Consider the following 24404-nt stretch of genomic DNA (forward strand, 5'->3'; position numbering starts at 1 on the left):
CTCCCCAAACCCTGGAGTGTGAAGATCATTCTGCTGTTCAGTAATTATAGGGTGCCAGCCACAAAGTTGGCTAGCTATATACTTCAGCTAGCAAATTGTAATATGGAAATGTGAACACTGCAATCAGTGTTTATCAGTAACTTTATGATATTAGACTGTATTGTAATTTTGTTTCATTTGAATGATGACCTAGAGCATATCAATTAACAACTTCTAATATTTTGTTTAAAAGGACTAGTTTGTGGTACTAGAAGGACAAATTCAAGTAAGAGAACATTAAAATTATAGTGGTTCATGATCCTGTGTTTATATTATCTTAAAAATGGTGAATAAACTTTTTCAGCATTTTTCTCTTGAGTACTGGGAGAGACAAGGGTATTAGTTATGAAACTGTGATTAGTAGAGTTTGGGGTGGAATTTGACACAACGTTAATTGGGCCAATATATGGAGATATACCTGTCTCACAGAACTGAAGGGGACCCTGAAAGGTCATCAGGTCCAGCCCCTGCCTTCACTAGCAGGACCAAGTACTGATTTTGTCCCAGATCTGATCGCTAAGTGGGCCCCTCAAGAATTGAACTCACAACCCTGGGTTTAGCAGGCCAATGCTCAAACCACTGAACTATCTCTCCCTCCAATGATATGGAACAGTGCTGTTACTGATGAACCATGTGGTGTTCATCTTGTATTTTAAAAATAAATAATTGTGTTGAAAAGGTTACAACATTCAGGAGTATAGACACATAACATTACAGAGCATAGACATATCCAGTGTGTTACTGAAGTCAGAATATGTTATGTAATAAGAATTCTCCAATGGTTACATGCAAAACAAAAAATCTTTTAACGTTATTAAGTTCATTGTATACTTCCGAATTAGTGTATAAAGGCTGAAAATCCCCAAATGTGCATTTCAATTGTCCCTTTCCTTCTTAATTTTAAAGACCATCAGTGGACTACTGAGTTCATAATAACATTTCCATCTACCTAATTGTGTAAATGCATCTCATGCAGATTAGCAATAGCTGTTTTATGCTGCCTGTTTTTCATGATCTAATTGCTAATTTACCCTCCTGTCTATCTGCTTTACTGCTGAAATTGTGTAATATTCTCGGAGGGATTGAACTAGAACCAGTACAAGGGGGAATTCCATATAACTTGCAAATAGGAGAGAATGCAGCATGGAGGTCTTATTAACATGGGGCATTGCTAGAGAAGATACAAAGTGTGAAAAGGTAATTTCTTGATAAGTAAATATTATCCTACCAGGGAAATCTCTCTGCAGAATTTTAGCTTATTCTGTTGACACCCGTGCATGGTTTCTGTTAGCACTTCTCACTATATTCTAAACCTTTTTTCTCCTCATTTCATGTTTAAGTGTAAAATATAATTATTAAATCCTCCATAAAGTAGATGTTTGTAAAAATGTGGTTTAAAGAAAGCTTGTTTCTATTATTTATGTAATTATATGTAGTGCTGTTTTTTAATTTACAGAGCTATAAATAAGTAAATATTTTAACATTTGAATTTTCTGGTTTCTCCATTTAAATTCATGTGGTTTTCCTAGCAACCTAACTTGTTACAGGGATACCAGAAGAAAGATACAACACAATTCCAAAGTGCAACTTTATTTGTAGACTTAAAAGTGATTTTTCATTGAACCAACAGTAAGGGATGTTCCTGTGACCATAGATAGTTCCTTGGTCTAAATCCTGATATCAAAGAGGTTATTTATAACTCCCAGGACTAGCCAGCTGTCAGTTTTCTTAGTTGGGAACTCAATTTACTTGAAGAGTTTGAGCAACTACCAAGTCACACTCTGGCAGTATATGCTAGTTGGTTTCTCTCCTGTTTTGGAGAGTTTACACCGCAGAGTTTCTGAAATTCAGAATTGTAAGGGTCTGCTTTTGAGATGTTGTTTTGTGGGTCTGTTTTTCAGAGAGGCTGAGCACATAATCCCATTTGAAGGCCAACTGAATCTGAAGGTGCTTAGCACCTCTGAAAATCAGGCCTGAGATCTACATCTGCCTAAAGTTCCAAATGTTAAAATAAAGATATTTGTAAATAAGAATCGAGGGGGTGGGGGGAACTAGACATCAGCTCAAAAAGATATACTTTGTTCAGTGCATTTGAGGAAGGGGGAAGGCAAAAGTGACTTTTGAGCTACCTTTCTGCCTCATCCATTCCTGAGGTCATCTGGTCCTGTCTTGACATGTCCTCTACATGAGGCAAGGGTATTGGATGGTGTAGCGCCGACTTTACACCACTGGCGGAAACTCCAGCTATCCATTTAGGGGAACTTTCCAGCTGCAACTCGAAGCGAGTCCAGGGATCTAGCCCAATGTGTATTTACCTGTTTCTTTGTAGAAAAATAAAACATTATGCTGTGCAGTTTTGGGTATGACAAACATTTGTCTTCCTTCTCCCTAATTAAAAAAAAAAAATTGAATCCCCTTTTTAACAGAAAAGCTCAACTCAACATTTGCCATGGAGTGGCTAGGAACACCTCTAAATCGTGTTTCTGGGCAACACTAGTAATAGATCATTTCTCTTTATTTTTGAAGAGGAGAAGAAACCTAAAGTCAAGAAACCAAAGTCTGAATTCCCTATATATACTCCTTCAGAGTCCAATGCATATATACCATCATATGAACATGGAGCTTCTATTGAAGAGATTGAGGAACAGATGGATTATTGGTTGGAGAATAAGAACAGAACATACAAAAAAAAGGCAAGTTAAAATTTCCCTTTATATTTGTCAAGTACATTTAAAAGTTCTTCTTTGAGTGATTGCACATGTGCATTTCGCTCTTGATATGCATGCACCCTGCACGCAGTCAGCGGAAATGTTCCTCTCAGTGGTACCTGGCGGGGCTGCTTGAGCACAGTCTCTTCTTACCATGCGGCGCTGGTACCAGTATAAAGGGCCTAGCCAACCCCGAGTCCCCTCAGTTCCTTGTTACTGCCTGTGACGGTCACTGGAACTGCTACTCTTGCTTTTGCAAGTACTATGTGACTGTGTTCTCTTGTATTTTATTGTAAATAATTTAGTGTTATTAAGGACGCTCCAAGGGTGCCACACTAGTTCCGAGGATGCCAGTCTCTGCTTTTTCTTTGTTTGCAAACACCTTTCCCATTTCCTCAGTGCTTGGTTCCATATCACCGCAGACTGTTAAGTGTTGAGTACTGAGAAGAGGGATACACCCGCCAGTTTATTTCTACCCCTCTCACAAAGAACTTCTGGTCCACGAGGTTCATTCTTTCCCTTCATGTGGGAATCATAGGGGAGGTTCCACAGAATTTAAGAGGGAAGGGTTTCTTCTCCCCTTATTTCCTAATCCCAAAAGCAAAGGGGAGTCTCAGACCTATCTTAGACCTGTGTCAGCTGCACAACTATCTCAAAAAGATAAAATTTCACATGGTCACAAATGTCTGTTTTTTTTTTCCTTTTTGGATCCTGGAGACTGTTACAGCACCCTTGTTTTAAGAGACACCTACTTTCATGTATTGATCTACTGAGGGCATAGAAAGTTCCTCAAATTCATAGTGAAGCACTCAAATTATCAGTTCATGGTGCTTACATTCAGCCTGTCTGCAGATCCTCATATGTTCACAAAATATATCGTGATGGTAGCGGTCTTCCTGAGGAGACTAGGAATTCAAGTCTATCCTGACCTGGACAACTTTGTCAGGAACCAGTTCACCACTGAGAATTTTGCATATCCCTTTTAATCAACTTCAAGGCCTCTTATTTGTTAGGGCGGCAGAATGAGCTAGCTGACTCCCTGAGCAGATCATTTTCAAGTCACCTCGGGTGGTCTCTTCACCCGGATGTCACCAGTTGCATTTTCAGCAATGGGGGATGCCCCAGACAGGTCTATTTGCAAACAGGTCCAACAGATAATGTCACCAGTTCTGGTGCCTGCAGGGTTATAGTCCAGGCTGCTCACAGACACTTTCCTGCTACCCTGAATAAAAAAGCTTTGGTGTGTTTTCCCCCCAGTTCTACTCCTGCACTCTAAAGATCAAGCAGGATCACGCCCAGGTTGTATTAATAGCTCCACATGGTCCCACTAATACTGGTTCTCCCCTCTATTGGATCTCTCAATAGCAACCCCAGTCTGACTCCAGTTGCATCCAGATTTGATCTCCCACCAGCACAGTTGACTGCTCCACCCAAACCTGCAATTCCTTCATTTAACAGCCTGGAAGCTCCATGGCTAAATCCCAGAGAGGAGGCTTGCTCAGAGCAAGTTTTCCATGTCTTATTAAATAGCAGAAAGCACTCCACCAGGGCCACCTACCTATCAGAATAGAAAATTCTCTGTCTGGGTTTGTCAAACCAGAGTCTCGCTGATGAACTTGTCCATCTAACATATACTTAACTATCTAGGTTCACCTGGCAGCAATATCAGCTTTCCATCCTTGTGTGGATAATTGTTCTGTTTTTTTAAATGAAAAGGCAATCTGACTCTGTAGAGGCCTGGAAAGGTTGTGCCCTCAATTAAGGTAGGATTTTTCCTGTGGGACTTGATCTTGATCTTGTCTACTTATGAGACCACCATCTGAGCCTTTAGCAATGCGTTCCTTACTGCACCTTTTGTGGAAGGAGGTTTTCCTAATTGCCATTACTGCTGCCAGAAGGGTCTCTGAATTGCATGCCGTCTCATCCGAACCACCATACACAGCTGCCTTTAAAAATAAGTTGTACTTATGCCCTCATCTGTGTATTCTCTATAAAGTAGTTTCCAGTTTTTATGTCAATCAATTTACTTACCTGTATTTTACTCCAAACCACATGCAAATATGGACAAGCAATGGCTACACACATTGGACGTTAGATGAGCACTGGTGTTCTATGTAGACAGGAACAAACTGGTTCAGCTATCCACCCAGCTGTATGTGGCCAAGTGAACAAAAAGAGAGTCTTCCAATCGCCTTACAGAGAATTTCATCTTGGATAACTTACTGTATCCACGTTTGTTATGAGCTGGTAGGCGTTTCACCACCAGACAAGGTGACTGCTCAGTCTACAAGGTTGCAACCACCCTCAATGGTGTTCCTAGCACAGATCCCTATCCAGGACATTTAAGCAGCAATCTAGTTATTGGTGCACACTTTCTCCTCCCATTATGCCATCACCCAGTACTCTAGCGATGATGTCAAATTCAGTCAAGCAGTGCTACAGTCTGTGTGTATGTGAATTCCAGTCCCTCCGCTTATATTACTACTTAGGAGTCACCAAGAGTGGATTACACATGTGCAATCACTTGAAGAAGAAGAAAAAATGGTTACTAACAGTAACAATTGTTCTCCGAGATGTGTTGCATATGTCCATTTCATGACTGTCCCTCCTACCGTTCTACATCAGAGTTTCGGGAAAGAAGGAACTAAGGATGCCCAGGATTGGCTGGGTGCTTTATACTGATGCCACAGACATGGCCACAAAGGGCACTTGAGCCACCCAAAGGTGCCATTGAGGGAAAAATTTCTGGGGACTGTGTATGGGATACATACACACCAAGAGTGGAATGGACATGTACAACACATCTCAAAGAATATCAGTAGGAAAGGATGGCAACTGTTTGTTTTTTGTTTTGTTTTTTACTTTACATTTAAAATTTTATTTTTAGTTTTATTTTTTTCTGGGTAAGGTCACGGTGACCCCAAGAACCCCTTTATGCCAACTGGCAAAGGGGGCATTCAGCCTGACATTTTCAGACTATCTAGCAAAATAGTTTCTAGTATGGTATCCTGTAAAACTGTTGTCACTCTGATCATTAATATCATCATGGTTATATGTACAGGTTGTGCATAAAAAGTTTTGTATGTGTGCTAGAAATATGTTTGTAAAGTATGTTTTGGAGCTAGTAGGCACACAAGTCTGCCGTAGATAAAGGAATGTTGTTTTACCCATTTCCAGTCTCTCCAATGCAAATTGAGCAAGGAGAGGCAAGAGACAGTGGAACCACATTTACCTGTAAGATAAACAAAGGGCTTGTCTACACTACAGTGGAAATTTGATCTGAGCTACGCAATTTGAGTTATGTGACTAGCGTAACTCAAATCAACTAGCTTAAAGCTCCTTACTGCGGGGTCCACATTACGTGATGTCAACAGGAGACGTTCTCCCGTTGACTCCCCCACTCTTCTCAATCCAGTGGTGTACAGGAGTTGACGGGAGAGTGATCTGCGGTTGATTTAGCGGGTCTTCACTAGACTCGCTAAATCAACTGCCGATATTTCGTTCACCACATGTCAATCCCCTGGTAAATGTAGACAAGCCAAAAATAATTAAACCAACTGGAGAAGCAAATGGACCAGAGGGGTAGAGAGACAGCATGGTGACTTCGCAAGCAGCAGGGGAGAAAAACTTTATCTGGGGGGACACTTCAAAGGAATATATTTCAAAGGTTCACTGATCTGTAAAAAGAAGGGAGGAAACCTCTGAGTTAGTGATCACTGAGGGAACAGAGGGAACAACACCTTTTGAGCCTGTGAATGGTGGATCCTCTTGGCCTGTAGGGCAGGAGCTGCTCTTTTAGGGAAAGATATAGCTTGCTGGAATTAAGTTTTTCGGCACTAGAAAACATTTTGTTTTTGTTTGTAACCTGTTTTCTATCTCTCTTATTCTTGCCTGATATCACTTAAATCTGTTTATTCATTACTACACTTATTCTTGTTTTATTACAAAACCTTCTCAATGTTATATTGAAGTAAAGTGGGAGTCCTCAGCTAAACCTACAGGCTGGTGTATGCTCTGTCTCTTTGGAGGCAGCAAACTTAATCTCTGTCGGTATCCAGTGAGAAGGACTGGACTCTGCAGGGAGATGTCTCTGGGAAACTCAGTAACTGGGGTTTGCTGGTTGTTACCTGCAAGGCAAGGTTTTGACTGTATGTCTTGCTAGCAGACTACTTGAGACTGTCAGTCTGGAGTGGCATACAGTTTAGTAGCAGCAAAGCTCTCACTTGCTGAGGCAGACGGGTGACCCAGTGACGTACAGTTCTGGGTTCCCTGAGGAGAGCATTCGTCATGTAATGTGGTATACACCATGTGGTTATGCCAGTATAATATCCATATGCTACCAAAGTCCAGAGAACTATAAATCCCCAGTCAAAGAACATAACGGCAATGTCCTCCTTCAATATTCGATTATATCAGAAGTTCAACGACTGTTATTAGAAGTCTTGTAATGAGATGTATGTGATTAATCAAAAACATATGCAAACTCTATGTGGTTGGTAATATAATACTCCTCCTTTTGGTTAGAAGGTCAGAGTGTAGGGTGGATTGCAGTTATATGGAGCTGTAGCTTTCTCTTAATGATTGTAGTCAATAACATGTTGGTGGCAAGGATAGTCTATTCTCCTGTTTTCTGAACATCGCTTTCTTCTTTGAGCATTTGTCCACATGGGTCCCGTTGTAAGTGTGTGCGCCTTGTGTACCCAAGCATGCCATCTTTTTCCAGCAATGTCTCTTGGGGCTACACATGTGCCCTGTATCCCCTCACACCCTCCACAGTGACAGTATAAAGGCAGAGCACCCCCAGCTGACACTCAGTTCTTCTCACTGCCCATGGTAGCAAGTTGGAGCCTCAGTGTCCTCCTGGTTACCCTATAGTATAGCTATTTAAGGGTTTTGGTTTTTTTAGCATTATTTAGTCTAGTAGGTTAGCTTTAGATGAGTGATATTTGGTCATTGGTTTATATAAAAAACAAAACTATTTTCTTATTGTTTATACCTCAGTACTAAGGACTAAGTCTGATGGTGATGAGCAGGCTTTAAAATATTCCTTGCCTGCAAGACTGCTGAGCCTGCTAACAATGCAAATTCAAAGTGTGCGTTAGTTTAGGGGAGGTTCACATCTCTCTTTCCCTGTGCCATCTGTAATTTTTTTTCCTAAGTGTACACAGAGGGCTCCTGATGCTCATTCAGAATTGTTTCTAATGGAAAAAATCTACGTGGAGTGCGTCTGACTCTGGGGTACACCCTCAGCAGCAGTCTCTTTCTTTGCAAACATTTTCAACAAGTGCCCTGGCTGCAAGAGATGTCACCCTGGGATATAAGAAGTCTTCTGGCTCCAAGAGCCCTCATGCTGTTAGCAAACACTGAGTTTTATCAGCCCTCTTCAGGTCAGTCAGTGTCTCCTGTTACCCAAGGGAGGAAGGAACAAAGATCTCCAGGCACATCCTGGCATCAGTCACCATCCTCAGTATTGGCCAAGAAGTCAGTTTTCATAAGCCTTATATAACCAGGCTTCTATGAAACCACATCAGTACAGTGAGTCTAAGTCTAGGGATTCATGTTCCTTAGCCTCAGTGCCACGTCCTATACTTTTGGGGACCCTCACTTCCTCAGTACCATATCCAGACACAGGAGTGAAAGTAACTTAAAGGACTTACTGGTACTCCAGAGTCCTGCGGAGGGGGAGGGGCCTCAACCGGAAGAGGCATGGCCTCTATCGGAAGAGGTGGGGCCTTTAAATCCCGGGGCTTTTAAATCAGGATTTAAAGGGCTCAGGGATTCGGCTGAAGCTAGGAGGTGGGCCCTTTAAATCACCCCCGGAGCTACCAGCTGCAGAGGCGGCTGGGAGTCCTGGGGTTTGGGCAGGGGCGAAAGTAATTTACATTTCTTACCCATATGGTCCAATCGCAAGCAACCCACCTCTCCTACGTACTTCATGGATCCCTCCCATTGCATGACATAGATAGAGAAAATAAAGCTACTGTTACTACTACCAGTACTGTCTGTAAAAAAACTTTACTATTAGAATAAGCCTGAAAAAGTGAAAACTCACTGTTACATTTTTCTCCATGTCTTCTCTCCTCCTCCAGCCAGGCTGCCAACACTAGGCTCTGTGCTTTCTCCCTGCCTGGCACTCAGCAGCTGCAGGGGCTTCCCTCTAGCTTGCAGCAGGGAGACTGGCTGAGGGAGGGAGAAGCCTGCCTCCTGCATAAGAACAGTTTAAACTCAGCTGTTCCCTGTGCAGTTCAGTAACATTTCAAAGAGGATCTGCAAGCAGTTTGGACATCACAACCATGATCCTCTGCTGGGGAGGGAATGGGTTAGATTTGAACTTGGAAATGGTTCCTGATTTTGATTGTGGTTTTTTTGTATAGAGGAGATCCCCCTCATCCCAGGGGCAGAAAAGAACTGCTTCTGCCATGGTCTCACACGCCCTCCCTCCCTCCCCCCCAACAACTGGGAATGAAATTAACAAGGATGCCAGAAACGGCTCCTAACCCTGGGGGTTGAACTGGGCAGGGAACAGCTGAGTTTAAACTGTTCTTGTGCAGGCAGCAGCAGCAGACATCTCAGTCAGTCTCCCTACTGCAAGCTAGAGCCTAGAGGAGAACCCATGGGGGAGGAGGGGAGGAATGCAGAGCCTTTTCTGTAGCCTGGCTGGAGGAGGAGGGAGGGAGGCAACAAGAGACCAATGTGACAGTGAGTTTTCCCCTTCCACCTGCTTTTATTAGCTTTGGATTTAAGCTGTGCAGCCAAATGCTTGTATTTGTTTGTGTATATTAGTACTGAAGAGATCCCTTTATCCCGGGGGCAGAAAAGGACTGCCCCTGCCATGATCAATCACAGCCTCCCCCAAGCTACTGTGAGTGAAATTAACAAGGATGCCAGAAACCACTCTTAACCCCCGGGGGCTGAACCACTCAGGGAACAGCTGAGTTTAAACTATTTTTATGCAGAGGGCAGGCTTCTCCCTCCCTCAGGCAGTCTCCTTTTCTTACTGGTCCTCCGTACCGGCCCATACTGGCTTACTTTCACCTCTGTCCAGACATGACCACTTCTGGTATGCTAGCATTGGTACTGGTTGTCATGGTACCTTTGCTGGTGATGCCACCTCCCTTGTCTGCTGAGGCTGTGTTTTCATAACTCGTACGTACCTTACAGTTATTTTGGAATCGGCGTCCATTGCTAGATGTTTCTCCTTTGTCTGCAGTATGCAGAGCTCGGCCAGCATCAGAACCTAAGGTACTGAAGATAAAAATATCTCTGTGCCCAACTTTTGCTAGTACTGATGGCTGTCTTTCATGTGAGATCTAAGGGTCTTCCAGTTTTACTCTTCAAGAGTCTTCTCCATTAGAGGAATTTTATTCATTTGCTTCCTCATCTTTACACAGTAACCAGAGTCATTCTGCTAGGAGGTTTTCATCTTTGACTCGGTGACCTGAGAGTGCCCTTAATGGAAATCCTTCTTGTCATAGATCTCATGCTCCAAAAAAGTCTCGTATTCTCTGGTTCCCACCTTTATGGCACTTACAAGCCCTTACCATTAGGACCTTCTGAGATCCTGGAACCTCAGAGTCAGCAAAAGACAAAGGAGGAATATGATGTCCTGTGTATCCCTCTAGGCATATCTTCATCATTGATTAAATTGATTTCTCATTGAGCAAATAAATTGACTGTAGACAACTTCAGAGCTTTCCAGGACCTCCTTGAAAGGATAGTGGACACTAGCACCTTTCCAGGATCGCCTTAAAAGGCTAAAGATCCACCTGGAAGGTGTCAAGGAAAGAGCTCATAAATTCTTTGATGTTTTTTACCTGATATCTCAGGGTCAGTTAGCTATGCTGATTAATGAAGGCATTATTGAACTCTGTAAGAATTTGTCAAGCTCCAGCATCTGTCTTGGCCACAACTAAGAAGGCAGATTGCAGATACCAGTAACCACCTGAGGCATTTTAATAACTTTTTTTATGCACCTGATATCTGGTTTTTAGATTGTAACAGCAGTTCACAAAGAATCTAGGTTGCTTGACCTGCCTAAGTGTACCCTCAGGGACAAAGAACCTAAGGTTCTGGATCTGCTGGTGGGGGTGGGGGGAGTTTATTCATCTGCTTCTTTGCAATTTCAGATAGCCAATTGTCATGCTTTAATGATTAAATATAACTTAATGTAATGGGACCAGGTTTTACTGTTGTTGGAGAGACTTCACTGTTAGGGCAAAGACAGCTCTGCAGGTGTCTCTGGTTGCTTCTGACACTGCAGCCTGGTCAGTGGCCACTGTGGTGAGGTGACTGAGAAGAACAACGTGGTTGTGGTTGTCAGGAATTCCTACAGAAGTTCACAGCACTGTTGAAGATTTGCCTTTTGAGGGCCTTTTTTTTTTTTTTTTTAAACTCCAGAATGGATGAGGCATTGCACTTACTGAAGGATTCCAGGCATCACTTTGGTGTCTCAGTTAATGTTCCTCTTCTGAGAAGGAGCATAAAGGAACATTTTCTAGACAGTGATTTAGATTCCAGTTCAACAAGGGTGTATCTTCCTCAAGAGATTAGCCACAATGAATCAGATTATCTCATCTTCAGTCTCACCGAGTGAATCTGCTTCTGCTTTAGGGGTTATATATTGTCTTCTGCTTATGTGTCTAGTACTTATTAATGGTTCCCCCTTCAACCTCCCTGAGTTTGGCTAAGGTTTTTCGAGGTGTACTAACTGAGCAACACAGCATGGATTTCCCTGTAGAAATTTCTCAGGAAGTACTTTCATTTCTTCCTTGATGTACAGACTTTCTAAATGTCTGCCAAAGTATTTCCTTTCGCTAACTACTCACATCAAACATCCTAATGACAGAGGCATCCAAGTTGGGCTAGATGCACCTTTGGACTCTCTCCAGATCCAGGACATGTGGTCCCAAGCAGAGACCGAGTTGCATAAAAATATGTTAGAGCTCAGAGTATCTAGCCTGCAATGCTTTTGTACCACTCCTTCAGGGTATTGCTACTGAAATTCTGATGGCCAACACAACAGTGTATTAACTGTATAAACAGGTAAGGGAGAAGGCAGGACCCAGCACTCCAGTTTTCCTCTAAGTCCTATGCTCTTTTTCCCAGCTCTCTGTCTCTGGTGCCTCAGCTGCCCATCTCTGCTTCCTGGAGTCATCGTGGCAGCTCAATCTTGAGTTTAGATGGTAGAGTTCCTCCTTTCCAGAGTGTTAATAGGGCATCTTCCTCTGTGTCTCTATGCCTGGACCCCTGCCATCCCAGTGATCCTGGACTGGGAAGCCGTATGCTTATATCCTATTTTTCTGATAAAAAGGTTATAAGAAGTTTATCTTCCAGGTTTCCAGAAAGATCGTGTCACCTAAACAGAAAGCTCTCCATCAATCATGAGTGGAAATTGAGATGTAGAATTTAGATCAGATATTTCTAAAATGGGGAGTTCCCTTGGTAGAGCTATTTGCTTCAAATGTGAACATGAAGTGTCCAGCATTCTGCTCTTGTAATCAGACACTGATAAGTCACTCAATCTCTTGTAAACCCTGCAGTGCCCATTAGGCATTGGGTGAAAGTACAATGGCCACCCATGTGGGAGCAACCCATTGGGGCAGCCTCAGAACAGAACATATGGTCCTCAACTTTCTTTTCACAGCTTCCCGGCCAGTTAAAGCACAGATATCACAGATTGTAATCCGTAAATTGAAGTCGGACAGCAACTGGGGTTTGTAATATCACTGCTGAATTGCTGAAGACAGGTGCGAGTATTCTTATCATAGCTATATAGGCTTTTCCAGACCATCTGGTGTACTACTGTTATCCCCAGTGTTTAGAAGAACAGTGTTGTTCTGCCTCTGTTCAGAAAGGGTGGTAAGGCAGAATGTAGCAACTATAGAGATATTTTGCTGCTAGCTTCTGGGAAAGTCTTTTTCTCCCATGTTAGCATCTTGAATCAATGATACACTTCATGGCAAAGGCCCAAATACTCAATGCAGCTCTAGAGCTGGTGGCTCCATTGTTGATCAGCTTTTTAAGAAGATGGCTGAATTTAATAAGCCATGGGTGGCACTTTTTATATAAAGACTTCCATCAGGCCTTTATCAGTATATCAAGTAAGTTTCTGGGATCTGCTGAGGTGACTTAGTGTCCCTGGGAAGATAGTATCATTAATAGAAGAGGTCTATAATGGAATAGAAAGCTCTGTTAGAGTTAGTGATAAATACACAGCATAGTTCCCCGAGTCCATAGGAGTTAACCAAGGCTGCGCTCTATTATCATCGTTCAGTAGTGGCATTGATTAGTTGACAGATAAGCTTGACAAAGCAGCTGTTGGTGGCATTGGGCTGAACACAGTTCTGTTTTGAGATCTCAAATATACCAATGACGTCTTGTTGGATCAGTTTGGTGAATTGCTGCAGCTGCTGGCCAATCTGGTTGGGCTAAAAGCAGTGTGTGTTGATCTGGTTATTTATCTGGATAAAACTAAGTTCCTGACCATTGCCATCAAGCAGCCTCCAGGTCCAGATTATGACCAGCTCAGTATTAAATCTGTCTGTACTGGCCATCAAGTACGTGGCAACTTTCAAATATCTGAGCAGCATCCGAGTGCTGGAAGATGCTAAAGAGGCAGATTTTTATAGAGCAGCAACTTCAGCCGTTTTTGGGGCTCCTCAGCAGCCTCTGTGGGGAAGTCATGACATCAGACTTTCTACAAAGTTGAGGATCTATAGACTCATGGTCATATCAACTCTGTTGTACTTAAGTGAAATATGGGCAATGAGGAAGGCTATAGAAGAACACCAGATGAGTATTTTTTGATTCTCATTGTCTTCATCATCTGCTCCATATTAAGTGGCACAAGAACACAAATATAATTACTGCCAATCAATACGAGTTTATGGAAAATAGCTCCTGTCAAACTAAATTGATATCTTTTTTTGGATGAGATTACAAGTTTGGTTATTAAGACAGGCGTTATTAGTATAATAGACTTCTGTAAGGCATTTGACTTGGTACCACACAACATTTTGATTAAAAAACTAGAACTATATAAAATTAGCATGGCACATATAAAATGGATTAAAAGCTGACAACATGATCAGTCTCAAAATTTAATTGTAAACGGAATCATCATGGAGCGGGTTTGGCTAGGGGCACAGCTAGGATCAATTCTTGGTCTAATGCTATTTAACATTGTATCCAATGACTGATAAAGTTTGCAAATGACCCCAAAATTGGGGGAGTGGTAAATAAGGAAGAGGACACGTCAGTGATGCAGAGTGATCTGAATCTCTTGGTATACCGGGGACAAGCAAATATGCATTTTAATATGGTTAAATGTACATGCATACATGTACGAACAAAGAATGTAGGCCACATTTACAGGGTGAGGGACTGTATCCTCAGAAACAATAACTCTGAAAAAGATTTCAGAGCCTTGGTGGATAATCAGCTGAAAATAACCCACCAGTGCAACGTTGTGATCAAAAGGGCTAATGTGATCCTTGGATGCATAAACAGAGAACATGGCCATACTGGGTCCATCTAGCCCACTATCCTGTCTTCCGACAGTGGCCAATGCCAGGTGCCCCAGAGGGAATGAACAGAACAGGTAATCATCAAGTGATCCATCCTCTGTCACCCATTCCCAGCTTCTGGTAAACAGAGGCTAGGAACACCATCCCTACCCACCCTGGCTAAGAGCCATTGATGGACCTAGCATCCATGAACGTATCTAGTTATTTTTTGATGTAGCAGTGGTGAGCATTGAAGAGGAATTTGAAGGAGGACAAGGCAGTTGCCTTATGGATCAGTTGTGGGATGGTGTTCAGTTCTTCAAGAGCAGTTCAGAAACACGCTTGGAGACTTTCGTGTGAGAAGCTGACAAATGGGTGGATGAGATGGGAGGTGAGGAGAGGGGTGCCTTTTTCACTGTATTGGTTTAGAGTTGGAGTCCAGGAGTTTCCTGACTTCCATCTAGGATCCTGATGCATCTTTTTGAGTCTATACTGAAATACCCAAATGGATGAATTTTTCTGTCTTGTGATAATGATGATCAGAAATTATTCTTTGGTACCCATGCCCCTTCCAACTGTCTTACTAGCCTCCACTGTCCTTTCCACACAGGGTAATACAGAATAAATGTGTTTTTTATTATATTCTGCATTTCCATATAACTCTTGTGCACTTTATCATTCTGTATATTGGACAATATGAACTGAAGTCTGAAGGAGGAACTCGTACCCCACCATGCTGTAGCATGGGCTGCTCTGTATCCTGATTCAAGCCAGAGAATAGGAATATGAGGGGGCAAAGTGATGGCTTCTGGAACCCTAAATGAGAATTGTCTAATTTTGTAGATGTTCACATTTTCTGCTTGCTTCATTACTGAAAATTGCCAGGTAAAATTGTGTATAGTTAGTTATCTAACTCTGGAATGGGAATTCATGCAATATCAGTGTCATCATCTGTTTTTAAATCTGGTTCCCTAAATGGGAGAACAGCATTAGTAATACTGAAATCACTGAATTAACATAACTAGGTGTCTTAGTGTCTGAATTTTTGGAGAGCATCATTATAAAGGACTTTTTTGTGATGCTGACTTTATCTTCCAGGCAACATGACATTCAGAGCAATTTCTGAATTTGAAAGTTCCGTAAAAAAGTTACCTGTTAAATAATGAATGTGATGCACTGAAACATTTGTTTTGTTTCTAAAATTTTGTTTCTTTGGTTTTCATTCTGATGTACAATTAAATGTCTGCATTTTCTTCGGATCAGCTCATGAGAAGGAAAGTACAAGCAGCTTCCCTTGTTTAGATTGAGCCTCTACTTTAGTCTTTAGGTGAATTCTGGTGATGGATAAACAGTGCTGTGTATATACTTTCGTTGGGATTTAGAGCCTATTTAAAAGATACAAATGTCAGTTTGTATCCTGCTTCATCACATTAGTTTGTTGCTCTGTATATACTATTAAGCCACCTATCATATTACTTTGTAGCCATGTAATCCTTTACCTTCCTGTTATCTGTCTAACATGTCTTCAGATCACTTTTAACTAGACCCAGGAGAATGAAAGGAAAATTATTAGTGTACATGTTTTGTTACATCTGAATTATTATTTGATCTGATTTTTGTTCTGTTTTGTTATCTTTTCTGCAAACTTTTAATGCAAATAGATTTTTTTTATCCAAATATCAGGAAAGGAACTTTTATTCATGCCCAAAGTGCACATCCAGATACTCCAACATGGCTTTGTGTATTTGAGAATGAACATAGCATTAGAAAGGAGTAAGAGACTGGGAAAGTGGACAATCCAGTGATTTTGAAAAAAAAAACCAACAATGAAGTGATCCTTGAGATCTTTCTTTCTTTGTCCAGTAAAGCAGAAATGCCACACGCACATCCCTCCCCCAGCATCAGTGGATGGGGGAACTTGATGGGGCCAGTGGTAAAAGGGGGACAGTCCCTGTAGCAAGGGGGGAGACACTTACGAAGGGACAACAGATAGCGCCTTCCTCTGGGAGTCTGACACCCATTGGCCATCAGGGGAGAGGGGTGCTGATTGGTCAGCATTCCTCAGCTCCCAGGATTTAGCCCAGTGCAGGGACATATGAAGCCTCCTTTTGCGCCTTTCCAGCAAAGAAAAGGTTACTCACCTGCTTCGAGCAGCAGCAGCAGGAAGAGTCGTCCAGATGCAGAGGGAGGCTGGTAAGGTTCCTGGGGCCGCTTTCCCCAGGGACAGAAGGTCTGCGCCAGTGGGGAGCGGGCCCACTGTGGGGGTGATACCTCTGCCCATCCATCCCAGCATGGGGGCTCTGCCTTCAATCAGAGCAGGAAATGCTGTTGCAAAATATACTGGCACTAGTCTTTATGACAATTTAAAAAAAAAAAAAAAAGTATCCAAATTTAACTTTCCTGCTTAAGTACTTCAGGATAAACTATGTAGACTTGAAAAAAATCTTTAATGTTACTCTGCTTGAAGTTGCTAACATGCATTTTTGCTGGCAACATACGTAGCTCTTGAACCATCATTAGGTTAATCGGTGTGGCTTCAGGCTGTTGTTCAAGCTACTCTTCTGCTTGCATGTGTGGAATCTTATTGGTGGTCTCACCCTCCTTCTTGTCACTTTCACTGTCAGTGTCACTGTTCCTCACACCAATTCAGTTATCTCGTGGCAGCTTGTATCAATGATTCATGTTTTCCAGAATGCCTGGCCATTGGCTGAATGAGGCTTATACTGTTTGGTGGCGAAAACAAATACCAAATGCTTCCATCTTTTATCAATAGATTTTCAATGGCAGGGTGAGACGGAGCATTATCCATCAGTAGCACCACTCGGATAGGTAATGATTTTGTCATAAAATAGTCTTTCACAAGTGGAACAAAGTGTTTAAAAAACAGTTGGAGAAAATGCCTTTATTCATACAAGCACTGCACTGGCTGTAGTAATGGACTGGTAGAGCTGACATAGTGACGTTTGCAGAACAGTGAGGTTTCACACTTTTGTGAATGAACAGCGCTGGGAGATGGAAATCCCCACTTGTGTTAGAAGTAGCCATTAGCGTGACCTGATCTTTACTGGGTTTAAAATTCTTCACTTGTTTTTCTGAACTGTCTGCCAGTGTCTTGTTTGGAAGCAGGTGCCAGTACAGGCCTATCTTGTAGTTAAACTTTTGATCCCAGGTAAGTTCATGCTATTCAACAAATGATTTGAAAGTGTTTTTAAATTAACCTGTGACATTAGAATCCACTGTCAGTGACTCTCCTTGCATGCCCAACTGGTGTATTCCATGCTGATTTTTGAACCGACAGAGCCACCCTGGGCTTGCTTTAAAATGGTCCTCACCTTTGTCTGGATATATTTCTTGGTAGAGTAACTTTTTGCCTTTTCTGTAACCATCACACTTCTTATAGGAAGAGTGCCTTTTGATCTTGTGCAAACCACAGATGGATTTCCTTATTAAAATCAGCAGCATCGACTTTGCATTCAATACACCAGCTTTTTACTGCTCTGCTGTCTTTAACTTCTTTTGCAAGTTGCTTTTTTTTTTTCCTCCTGACTTTTCTGAATATTTGTGATGGTTGATTTCCCGATACCTTATTTTACTGCTATGTTGTTGAGGCTAATACCATTGTTGAGGTTTTTTAATATTTCTAGTTCTGTGTCAATTGAAAGTGTGACGTGTTGGCACTTCCCATTGCTTGTTAGTGTGCTTAGCCATACAATATTGCCTTGCTTTTTTTTTTTTTGTTTTTTTTTTTGTCTCTGCGGCTGCCTGATTGCGTACTTCCAGTTTCAAATTAGGTGTGCAGTTGACTGGTCAGTTTGTAACTCTAGTGTTCATATCTCTGTGGTTTTACTGTATGTGAGCATAATTTGTGTGAGGAGCCCTGAGAGGTGTATTTCCTGCCTAAAGTATGAGGACTTAATAGCAAGAACTTATGCTATATATGGTGGGGGTAGTGTGTTTAAGGTATGACAGAAAATTTAGATGGCAGCAGAGAAGCATGATTTACCCTGGAACTTGGGATTTGAGGTATGACTCCTTATCAGCTGTCATTCACAGGCAGTGGGTTGCCAGTACCAAAACCTCGTTTTCAAAATATGGCTATAAAAGCCAATGTGTACTTTGCATTAATGATGGGAAATGTTTTTGTACCCATGTGAGAAAAGTGAAGGTGAGCAGATATTCTCTCCAGAATGTCTTATTTCCCTCTTTCTCCTCTCTCCTCTCCCCCCCTCCACCCTCATTTAGGTGGAAAGGACTGTCTGTATCTTCCATCCCTCCCCGTTGCTTATATTTGTACTGTAGCGTACCAGTCTAAATATAGTTTGTAGTTGTGCTCAGCACACAGGTACTTTTAGAATTAGGCAATCTTTATGACTTTTTTAAACATAAACCAGACCCAGCGTACTCCTCCTGCATCAGCTCTACCAACAGCCTGTGACTTGTTAGTCCGAAGACAGGTTCCCTTAGCAGCTCCAGTTCTGTCCATGACTCCAGAAAGACTGGAATGTGCTCCCTGGACCTCATGAATTGTTTGCATTGGAGGAATGAGGTTTCCATGTGCTTTGGTCCACTTTCCTGCTAAAAGGGCCCTCTCTCCTACATCATATCTGACACACTATGGTCATTTTCCTACAACACATCTTTTTGTCAGCTCCATTGGCACCTCCATTTGTACCAGACTCTGGTTCCTCCACATCGAAGGACTCTGATGATAAGCATGGTCCACCACTCCTGTTTCAAAGGTATGCCTGCATGGAGGTTCAGACGGCGCAGTGGCAATACCCTCTAATGCTTTTGCTTAGGAACCACTGGTACCCAGCTCCCTGGGCACTGCCGCAGCAGCATCAGGATCAACAAGGTTGGCTATATTGGAGATCATGGCCCAATATCAGGCTTCAGAACCATCCCGATCTGCCCGGGAGGAGATCCCCATTTTACTGCCCCACCCTTCATCAAGTAGACATTCAGAACTGGGGCTGGATGATGCATCAGTTAGCCCAGCTCCAATGGTATCGCCGGCTCTGAAGAGGCTTCCCTCATTGTCCCTGGACATGGCTGTGTCCTTGACACCTTCCTCTTCTCTGACTATCATCAATTTCAGGAGCTGCTAAGAAGAATAACTAATGCTCTTCAGATTCCCTTTGAAAGAGGTGCAGACAGACAGCACCAACTGCTGGATATTTTATATCTACTAGTACCGGCCAGAATGGTTCTACCAATCAACGATGACATTTACCAATTGGCATGTATGGTGTGAGATACCCCAGCCACGTGCACCCTCACCATGAAGTGGGCAAAAAAGAGATACTGTGTCCCCTCCAGTAGGTCTGAGTTTGTTCTCCCACCTTTTGCCTAATTCCTTGGTTCACAGGGTGGGCCAAACAAGAATCCATGCTCCCGTCCCTCTGACAAGGGGGGGAAGAGGTTAGACCTTGAGGGTAGGAAGGTCTTTTCCTCGGCCAGTCTCCAGTTCCGTATTTTGAGCTACCGTGACTTTTGAACTATGGCCAGATGGCAGACTTTGTGGACAAGCTTACCCCAGCAGGATTGTGCCCACTTCCAAGCTATTTTGGAGGAGGGCAAGTTGGTCACTAGACCCATATTTGAGACTGCAGTTGATTCTGCAGACACGTCCTTGCATACAATGGTGACTGGAATCGTCATTTAAAAAAAATTGTGATTACACTTCTCAAGCTTTCCTAGGGAGGTACAGAGCACAATTGAGGACCTTTGATGAATTACACCTCTTCAGTCAGAAAACTGATGTTTCCTTACACACACTGAAAAACTCTAGAGTCACCTGTGATTGCTGGGCATTTATACGCCAGCACCCAAATGAAAATTTTGTTGTCTGCTCTCTACACAATGCTACAGAGCTCTCCTGTTCTGCCGTTTGCGAGCCTCGACCTAAGCATCCAAAGGAAGAAAGATCTAGTCTGCCTGGTACACCAGAGCAGTCCTCCATGCAGCATAGTCAATCCTGGCATAAGCGATATTTCTGAGTGCATCTAGAGAGCCATCAACCAGTTTGCACCCCAACACTCTTTACAGCCATCCCTTTAGAGAGCCATCTCAATCTTTCTGCTAGTATGGAGTGTAATAACAATGGACAAATGGGTCCTGGATGTCATTTGACTTGGCTATATGATCGAGTTTATGATGCTACCTCCACCACATCCCCCACCCTGGTCTTGTCTCAGGGGCCACTCTCACAACAGTATCCTTACCCTATAAGTGGACTCCCTACTGCAGAGAGGAGCAGTAGATCCAGTCTCCACAAACTTTCATGGCATGGGGTTCTCTTTCAACTATTTCCTCGTGCCCAAGAAGAAGGGAAAATGGAGACCAATCCTGGATCTCTGGTGCCTCAACCTTCCCGTTTGCAAGCCAAAGTTCCATATGGTCAAGCTTGTGGCCATCATTCCCTCCCTAGAAAAAGGCATATGGTTTATGGCTTTTGATATGCAAGACGTCTACTTCCACATTGATATCCACATGACCCACAGATGGCTCCTGAGGTTCATGATGGATCCTCGGCACTTCCAGTACAGGGTTCTCCCATTTAAACTTACCACTGCTTCATGAGCCTTTGCAAAGGTTTTCCCTGTGGAAGCAGCTCACCTCTAACGGGAAGGAGTCCTTGTCTTGCCCTACCTGGATGACTGGCAGTGTGGTCTAGAAGGGAAGCTCAAGAATTAACATCCCAGCTCCTTCTTCTCCTCTCCTACCTAGGGGTGCATGTGAATGTCTGTGGAGTGGAACACAGTCCCTGGAGTTCAAAGGACAGGTTCCAGACCTAACTGGACCTGATTGCTTCAGTGATATCAAACCCCTTGGTCTCAGCCAAGACTACTTTCTCTCCTCGATCACGTGACAGCGTGCATATTTGCCATGGCCTTCGCTCGCCTGCGCTCCCACTGTCTACAATTATTGCCGCAAGGAGTCTACTCCCCTATGCACCAACCTGTTGACACTGTTCTCACCATTCCACTAGAAGTCATCTATTCCTTTCAATGGTGGGTAGACTCGCACCAGGTTTGCCCCGGAATGCTCTTCCTTCCATCCTCTCCAAGCATGATGATCATAATGGATGCATTGGAGATTACATGATGCAAGGAACTTGGAATGCTCGGGAAGCCAGGATGCGCATCAACTTCCTGAAACTTTGGGCAGTATGCTGGGCATGTCATGTTTTTTTACCATCCATCCACTCTTGTCAAGTTCTCATCATGTGAAACACTGCCACAACAGTTTACACTATAAACAAGCAAGGAGGCACAAGTGCTGTGTGTGGAAGTGGTGCAATACCCTCTGTATCCTTGTGACAAGGTACTAGGCAAAGGGTTGCTGATTCAGCCTTCTGTCACACCAACTCCCATTTAGGGGATAGATTAGAGCTGGCTGGAGATAACCTGTCCCTAACTGGGGAGGCAGCAACAGCTGCTGCCTAATTAACCTGGGGGTGAATAAAAGCCTCAGGGGAAGGAAGCAAAGGGAGGAGCAGAAAGAAAGGGAAAAGACAAGGAATGGAAGCAGGGAGGTAGCTCTCCTCTCCCTCCTGCCTGTACACGGCGAAGGGCCAACTGTACATGGTGAAACAGTGATGGGAACAAACCTGTAAATAAACTGCACCAGTGGATACTAATCCCAGGATCTCAGAGTAACTTTGTGGATTTAGCAGAGGCAGGAGCAAGTGGGCTCTCTCCCAAACTGCTACAATCCTATTGTCAGCGGCCTATCTTCCAAATGTAATTGCTGAGGCTCTGAGTAGGAACTTTGTGACTGACCCATGAATAGAGTTGCACAATACAGTAATCACAGACATTTTTGGTCGCTGGGGGACCCGGTCAGGAATCTCTTTGCCTCTCATGCCAACACGCAGTGCATCCAGTACTGTTCCAGGGAGGGCGCTGCCCATTCATAGGGTGACACCTTGGTTGTCGACTGGTCAGACTGGATCAATTATGCCTTCCCTCCTTTAACACGCCTGCCTAGATCCTTCACAAACTCTGACGAGAGAAGACGACTGCCATCCTGATTGCTCTGTTCTGGCCTCTCCAGGTCTGGTTTCCTCCTCTTCTTTTCACGTTGAAGCATCCTCCACTCCTGCTTCCGATGTTCCCAGAAGTGCTCACAAAACATGACAGTTTCAGGCACCCAGATCCACGGACACTTTACCCGAGCGCTTGGTAAGCTTGGTTTTTGGATGAATGCCTCCATTAGCATGGGAATGTTTGTTGACAGTGTGAGATGTCCTCTTGAGTAGCAGGAAGGATTCCATGAGGAGATCCTACCAAGCCAAATGGACATGTTTCGTTTCCTGGGCCAAGCAGAAAGGTCTTGCCCCTGAGGCTGTGGGCATCCTGGTGCTCCTAGACTGTTTCCTGTCTAGGAAGTCCTCAAGGCTCGCTCTTAGCTCCATGAAGGGGCACATAGTGGCTATCTGTGCTTTCCACCCTCCTGTGGAGGGGCATTTGGTTTTCACTCACCTTTTGCCCGATTCTGGAAGGGTCTTGTATGCAAATATCCTCCTGTTCAGCCTATTGCTCCTCAGTGCGACATCAACCTAGCCCTTACAGCATTGATGAGCTCCCTCTTTGAACCACTGGACTCCTGCTCCCTTTCTCTTATTTCCATAAAAGTCACATTTCTGATTGTTATCTCTGCAAGAAAGGTTGACGAACTGGGGGCCATGATAGCAAATCCCCCTTTACCACATTCCATAAGGACAAAGTCTCACTGTGCTTGCATCCCAGATTTCTACCGAAAGTGGTTTCCATTTCCACCTCAACTAACCCATACATCTGCCCACCTTCTTTCCAAAACCGCACACCTCAAAGGAGGAATGGTGACTTCACTCCCTTGATGTACATTGGGCCCTAGCCTTTTACCTACAAAGGACAAGGCCATTTCAGAAGTCTACTAGACTATTTGTTGCCATAGCAGAGAGAATTAAGGGGCAGGCCATCTCCACCCAGAGAATGTCAAAATGAGTCTCAGGGTGCATTATGCTTTGCTATCAGTTGTTGGGGCGGTCCCCACCAGGTGGGATACGGGCCTATTCCACAGGAGTGCAAGCAGAATCTATGTCTGTGTTCCACAATGTGCCTTTTACGGACATATGTAAGGTGGCTACGTGGAGTTCAGTACACACCTTTTCTTCCCTTTGTGCCCTGGTGCAAGACTCTGCTACAGATGCCTCATTTGGGGCAGCTGTCCTCCGTTCCATGGTTCCAGCATCTTCCTTGCACCCTCCTCCTATCTAGGTACTGCTTGTTAATCACCCTCAGGGGAATACAATAGGAACCATCACTCAAAGAAGAGGAGATTACTTACCTGTAACTGGAGGAGGTCCCTATCTGTATTCCAATCTTGTCATACTTCTCCTCTGCTGCAGATCTGCTCCACCATTTATTACCTCAGGTGAAACCATGAGGTGGTACAAGGGCACATGCATGGACTGACGGACACTATTACTTGGAAAAGCTCTGGGTGCCTGGCCCATGCGCATAATCCTCAGCGGAATACAGGTAGGAACCGCACATCTCGAAGAACCTCCAGTTACAGGTTAGTAGCCTCCTCTTTTCAAACAGAAGAGGAGACCAAAAGTGATAAATACAATGTTACAAACCATTTATTTCATATTTCAGTTTATAACAATTACAGATCCTGTATAATACATGAAATCAAGGCCATAGCAGGTATACCTTTTAGCTAATAGTTCTTAAACTGTCTAATAAGGAAAGATCTATTTCACGTGCTAATTTAGGTGCTTAATTTTTTTCCTTGACTATTTTAATGTAACTAGTTTGGATAACATCTGAAATCTAAACTAATAATTTCAAGATGTTCCTTAGCAATTAACTGTTTATTTCCCATATTGATAGTATTCATTTTTATATATTTAAAACAAGCAACTGCTAGCTTTTGTATAAATAAAAATGATGGATCCTTTTTTAGAATGTGGTTTTGTTATATATTTATAGTACCTTAAATTATTAAAAATATAACTGGCAAAATGCTCCTGAAGCACTCAGATTATTTTACAGAATGTTTTCTATTGCTCAGACTTGCATGTTTTTTTTTTTGTATATAGCTATATTTCAGGAAAAAGATTTCAGAGTTTTTATAAGCAGGTTGTATATAACACTATCTT

At 43.0% G+C, this 24404-nt stretch overlaps 1 protein-coding gene across 1 annotated transcript in view; it reads left to right on the forward strand.

Moving 5' to 3' along the window:
* DNAJC1 (DnaJ heat shock protein family (Hsp40) member C1) overlaps positions 1–24404 on the forward strand; it is a 205760-nt gene that overhangs the window by 110503 nt on the left and 70853 nt on the right. The window contains exon 8 of the mRNA XM_030550390.1: positions 2566–2732. Within this exon, the coding sequence (XP_030406250.1) occupies positions 2566–2732 (167 nt within the window). The remainder of the gene's footprint in view (positions 1–2565; positions 2733–24404) is intronic.

This window comes from Gopherus evgoodei, chromosome 2 (genome assembly GCF_007399415.2).
Source record: "Gopherus evgoodei ecotype Sinaloan lineage chromosome 2, rGopEvg1_v1.p, whole genome shotgun sequence".
NCBI lineage: Eukaryota > Metazoa > Chordata > Testudines > Testudinidae > Gopherus > Gopherus evgoodei.